At 52.4% G+C, this 6,024-nt stretch overlaps 1 protein-coding gene across 1 annotated transcript; it reads right to left on the minus strand.

The window, feature by feature from the left end:
* Window positions 1–3,695: 3,695 nt before the first annotated feature.
* On the minus strand, window positions 3,696–5,784 carry LOC135975015 (uncharacterized). Its single transcript, XM_065565049.1, has 2 exons — window positions 4,858–5,784; window positions 3,696–4,308 (listed from the first exon to the last, which is right to left on the minus strand). Exons 1-2 carry the CDS (start codon window positions 5,582–5,584, stop codon window positions 3,839–3,841), a joined length of 1,197 nt encoding a protein of 398 aa, XP_065421121.1. The 5' UTR covers window positions 5,585–5,784; the 3' UTR covers window positions 3,696–3,838.
* Window positions 5,785–6,024: the final 240 nt, after the last annotated feature.

Below are 6,024 nucleotides of genomic sequence, written 5' to 3' on the forward strand. Positions count from 1 at the left end.
CTCGCGTGCTGCCTTCGGCACGTGTGCCATAGGTTGCCTACCCCTGATACAGACCCTGGACTTCAGAAAAGCAGACTTTGACTCCCTCAGGGAACTGATGGGAGGATCCCCTGGGAGAATGGAAAGTAACAGAGGGGTATCCGTGTTAGTCTGAATCTGTAAAAAGCAACAGAGGGTCCTGTGGCACCTTTAAGACTAACAGAAGTATTGGAGCATAAGCTTTTGTGGGTGAATGCCCACTTTATCAGACGCAAGATGAAGTGGGCATTCACCCACGAAAGGTTATGCTCCAATACTTCTGTTAGTCTGAGGGTATGTCTACACTACGAAATTAGTTCGAATTTATAGAAGCCGGTTTTATTGAAATCGGTTGTATACAGCCGATTGTGTATGTCCACACAATAAAATGCTCTAGGTGCTCTAGTCGGCAGACCGCGTCCACAGTACGAGGCTAGCGTCGACTTCCGGAGCATTGCACTATGGGTAGCTATCCCACAGCTATCCCACAGTTCCCGCAGTCTCCGCCGCCCCTTGGAATTCTGGGTTGAGATCCCAATGCCCGGATGATGCAAAACAGTGTCGCGGGCGGTTCTGGGTACATGTCGTCAGGCCCCTCCCTCCCCCGTCACAGCAACGGCAGACAATAGATTCGCGCCTTTTTATCTGGGTTACCTGGGTTACCTGTGCAGACAACATGGAGCCCGCTCAGCACAGCTGAGCTCACCGTCACCATATGTCCTCTTGGTGCCGGCAGACGTGGGACTGCATTGCTACACAGCAGCAGCTGCTAACTGCCTTTTGGCGGTAGACGATGCAGTAGACTGGTAGCCTTCATCGGCGATCTGGGTGCTGGCAGCCGTGGGGCTTGCCTTTTGGCAGTAAATGGTGTATTATGACTGTTAGCCGGCCTATTACAAGTCGGGTCATCGCACGTTAGCAGAGTCTTCCCTGAGCAGCAGCTTGTGCAATAGGCCTGAAGACCATCGTCATACACCGCCCCGTATTTGCTGCCAAGCACCCAGAAAGATGCCGAGGGCTATCAGTCACGCTGCACCGTCGTCTTAATATGTAAAAAAATAGATTTTCTCTGTATTCATTTGCTTCCCCCTCCCTCCGTCAAATCAACGGCCTGCTAAACCCAGGGTTTTCAGTTTAATCTTTGGGGGGGACCAGTCTGTGACAGTTGTTTGTGTCTCTCCCTGATGCACAGCCACCGTTCTTTATTTTAATTCCCTGTGCCTGTACGCCATGTCGTCACTCGGCCCCCCTCCCTCCTTCCCCTAGGCCGTCAGATACTACGTTTGCGCCACAGCTCGAGCCGAGAAGCGGTTCGCGCCTTTTCTTTGAATTCTGGGTTGAGATCCCAATGCCCGGATGATGCAAAACAGTGTCGCGGGCGGTTCTGGGTACATGTCGTCAGGCCCCTCCCCCCTCGTCACAGCAACGGCAGACAATAGATTCGCGCCTTTTTACCTGGGTTACCTGTGCAGACAACATACCACGGCAAGCATGGAGCCCGCTCAGCTCAGCTGAGCTCACCGTCACCATATGTCCTCTGGGTGCCGGCAGACGTGGGACTGCATTGCAACACAGCAGCAGCTGCTAACTGCCTTTTGGCGGTAGACAGTGTAGCATGAGTGATAGCCGTGGGGCTGGCAGCCGTAGTGCTGCATTGCACCAGCCCCTTCCAGGCGATGGTATATTGTGACTGGTACCCATCATCGTCGTACTGGTGTGGCTGTCAATCATGGCCACCTGGGCAGACATGCTACTGTTTTGATGATGACGGTTACCAGTCATAATATACTATTTTCTGCCAATTGCCCAGTATTGTCTGCTAAGCACCCAGAAGAGGCCGAGGGCGATGCTGGGTGCTGGCGGACGTGGGGCTGGCAGACGTGGGGCTGCATTGCTACACAGCAGCAGCCCCTTGCCTTTTGGCAGATGATGGTATTTTATGATTGGTACCCATCGTCGTCGTATTGGTATGGCTGTCACTCATGCTGCAGCGTCGGCTGCCACCTTAAGATGTAAAAAATAGATTTGTTCTGTGTTCATTTGCTTCCCCTTCCTCCGTGAAATCAACGGCCTGCTAAGCCCAGGGTTTCCAGTTTAATCTTTGGGGGCACCATTCTGTGTGACAGTTGTTTGTGTTTCTCCCTGTTCCTGTACCTGTACGCCATGTCATCACTCGGCCCTCCCTCCCTCCCTCCTTCTCCTGGTCCATCAGATACTACTTTCGCGCCTTTTTTCTGACCAGGCGCCATAGCTAGCACTGGGATCATGGAGCCCGCTCAGATCACCGCAGCAATTATGAGCACTATGAACACCACGCGCATTGTCCTGGAGTATATGCAGAGCCAGAACATGCCAAGGCGAAACCCGGACCAGGCGAGGAGGCGATTGCAGCACGGCGACGAGAGTGATGAGGAAATTGACATGGCCATAGACCTCTCACAAGGCACAGGCCCCAGCAATGTGGAAATCATGGTGTTACTGGGGCAGGTTGATACCGTGGAACGGCGATTCTGGGCCCGGGAAACAAGCACAGACTGGTGGGACCGCATCGTGCTGCAGGTATGGGACGATTCCCAGTGGCTGCGAAACTTTCGCATGCGTAAGGGCACTTTCATGGAACTTTGTGACTTGCTTTCCCCTGCCCTGAAACGCCAGGATACCAAGATGAGAGCAGCCCTCACAGTTGAGAAGCGAGTGGCGATAGCCCTGTGGAAGCTTGCAACGCCAGACAGCTACCGGTCAGTCGGGAATCAATTTGGAGTGGGCAAATCTACTGTGGGGGCTGCTGTGATCCAATTTGCCAGGGCAATGAAAGACCTGGTGATAGCAAGGGTAGTGACTCTGGACAACGTGCAGTCAATAGTGGATGGTTTTGCTGAAACGGGATTCCCAAACTGTGGCGGGGCTATAGACGGAACCCATATCCCTATCTTGTCACCGGAGCACCAAGCCACCGACTACGTAAACCGCAAGGGGTACTTTTCAATGCTGCTGCAAGCCCTGGTGGATCACAAGGGACGTTTCACCAACATCAACGTGGGATGGCCGGGAAAGATACATGATGCTCGCGTCTTCAGGAACTCTGCTCTGTTTCGAAAGCTGGAGGAAGGGACTTTCTTCCCGGACCAGAAAGTGACCATTGGGGATGTTGAAATGCCTATCGTGATCCTTGGGGACCCAGCCTACCCCTTAATGCCATGGCTCATGAAGCCGTACACAGGCAGCCTGGACAGGAGTCAGGACTTGTTCAACTACAGGCTGAGCAAGTGCCGAATGGTGGTGGAATGTGCATTTGGACGTTTAAAAGCGCGCTGGCGCAGCTTACTGACTCGCTCAGACCTCAGCGAAAAGAATATCCCCATTGTTATTGCTGCTTGCTGTGCGCTCCACAATATCTGTGAGAGTAAGGGGGAGACCTTTATGGCGGGGTGGGAGGTTGAGGCAACTCGCCTGGCCGCTGATTACGCGCAGCCAGACACCAGGGCGGTTAGAGGAGCACAGCAGGGCGCGGTGCGCATCAGAGAAGCTTTGAAAACGAGTTTTGTGACTGGCCAGGCTACTGTGTGAAACTTCTGTTTGTTTCTCCTTGATGAACCCTCCAACCCCCCCCCCCCCGACCCGGTTCACTCTACTTCCCTGTAAACCAACCACCCCACCCCACCCTCCCCTCCCCTCCCGCTTGCAGAGGCAATAAAGTCATTGTTTTTTCACATTCATGCATTCTTTATTAGTTCCTTACAGAGGTAGGGGGATAATTGCCAAGGTAGCTGGGATGGGTGGGGGAGGAGGGATGGAAAAGGACATACTGCATTTTAAAACTTTAACTCTTATTGAAGCCCAGCCTTCTGATGCTTGGGCGATCATCTGGGGTGGAGTGACTGGGTGGACGGAGGCCCCCCCACCGTGTTCTTGGGCGTCTGGGTGAGGAGGCTATGGAACTTGGGGAGGAGGGCTGTTGGTTACACAGGGGCTGTAGCGGCGGTCTCTGCTCCTGCTGCCTTTCCTGCAACTCAACCATACGCTCGAGCATATCACTTTGATGCTCCAGCAGACGGAGCATTGCCTCTTGCCGTCTGTCTGCAAGCTGATGCCACCTATCGTCTTCAGCCCGCCACCTCTCCTCTCGTTCATGTTGGGCTTTTCTCATCTCCGACATTGACTGCCTCCACGCATTCTGCTGTGCTCTATCAGCGTGGGAGGACATCTGCAGCTCCGTGAACATCTCGTCCCTCGTCTTACGTTTTCTCTTTCTAATGTTCACGAGCCTCTGCGAAGGAGAAACATTTGCAGCTGGTGGAGGAGAAGGGAGAGGTGGTTAAAAAAGACACATTTTAGGGAACAATGGGTACACTCTTTCATTACAAGGTCGCATATTTCGGCTTGCAGGCAGCCATCGTAGGCCACAGTGTTTTGGCTTTTTTAACCTTCTTAACATGCGGGAAAGGTTGCAAACAGCAGCGCATTTCCCATATCAAGGATGAATTGGGTTGTCCATTTAAAATGGGGTTTCAATGTAAAAGGAGGGGGCTGCGGTTTCCCGGTTAACATGCGGCACAAACACAAGTAAACCACACCCCCCCCACACACACACACACGATTCTCTGGGATGATCACTTCACCCCTCCCCCCCACCGCGTGGTTAACAGCGGGGAACATTTCTGGTCAGAATAGCAGGAACGGGCGCCTCTGAATGTCCCCCTTAATAAAATCACCCCATTTCAACCAGGAGAGCTTTCTGGAGATGTCCCTGGAGGATTTCCGCTCCATCCCCATACACGTTAACAGACTTGCTTGCTTTTTTTTTGTAATGTTTACAAATATTTACAAAGTTACACTCACCAGAGGTCTCCTGTGTGCCCTGAGGGTCTTGGGTGAGTTCGGGGGTTACTGGTTCCAGGTCCAGGGTCACAAACATATCCTGGCTGTTGGGGAAACCGGTTTCTCCGCTTCCTTGCTGCTGTGAGCTACCTACAGTACCTCCATCGTCATCTTCCTCGTTCCCCGAACCGTCTTCCCTGTGTGTTTCTCCAGTGAGAGAGTCATAGCACACGGTTGGGGTAGTGGTGGCTGCACCCCCTAGGATCGCATGCAGCTCCGCGTAGTAGCGGCAAGTTTGCGGCTCTGCCCCGGACCTTCCGTTTGCTTCTCTGGCTTTGTGATAGGCTTGCCGTAGCTCCTTAATTTTCACGCGGCACTGCTGTGTGTCCCTGTTATGGCCTCGGTCCTTCATGGCCTTGGAGATCTTTTCTAATACTTTTCCATTTCTTTTACTGCTACGGAGTTCAGCTATCACTGCTTCATCTCCCCATATGGCGAGCAGATCTCGTACCTCCCGTTCGGTCCATGCTGGAGCTCTTTTGCGATCCTGGGAGGACTCCATGACGGTTACCTGTGCTGATGAGATCTGCGTGGTCACCTGTGCTCTCCACGCTGGGCAAACAGGAAATGAAATTAAAACCTTCGCGGGTCTTTTCCTGTCTACCTGGTCAGTGCATCTGAGTTGAGGACGCTGTCCAGAGCGGTCACAATGAAGCACTGTGGGATAGCTCCCGGAGGCCAATAACATCGAATTCCGTCCACACTACCCCAATTCCGACCCGCAAAGGCCGGTTTTATCGCTAATCCCCTCGTCGGAGGTGGTGTAAAGAAACCGGTTTAAAGGGCCCTTTAAGTCGAAAGAAAGGGCCTCGTTGTGTGGACGTGTCCAGGCTTAATTCGGTTTAACGCTGCTAAAGTCGACCTAAACCCGTAGTGTAGACCAGGCCTTAAAGGTGCCACAGGACCCTCTGTTGCTTTTCATGAGGGGGAAAGGAGTCCAGGAGAACTGGTTGTATTTTAAAGAATCCTTATTGAGGTTGCAGGAAAAAACCATCCCGATGTGTAGAAAGAATAGTAAATATGGCAGGCAGCTTGGCTTAATAGTGAAATCTTTGCTGATCTTAAATGCAAAAAAGAAGCTTACAAGAAGTGGAAGATTGGACAAATGACCAGGGAGGAGTATAAAAA

This window comes from Chrysemys picta, chromosome 12 (genome assembly GCF_011386835.1).
Source record: "Chrysemys picta bellii isolate R12L10 chromosome 12, ASM1138683v2, whole genome shotgun sequence".
In the NCBI taxonomy this organism is placed as follows: domain Eukaryota; kingdom Metazoa; phylum Chordata; order Testudines; family Emydidae; genus Chrysemys; species Chrysemys picta.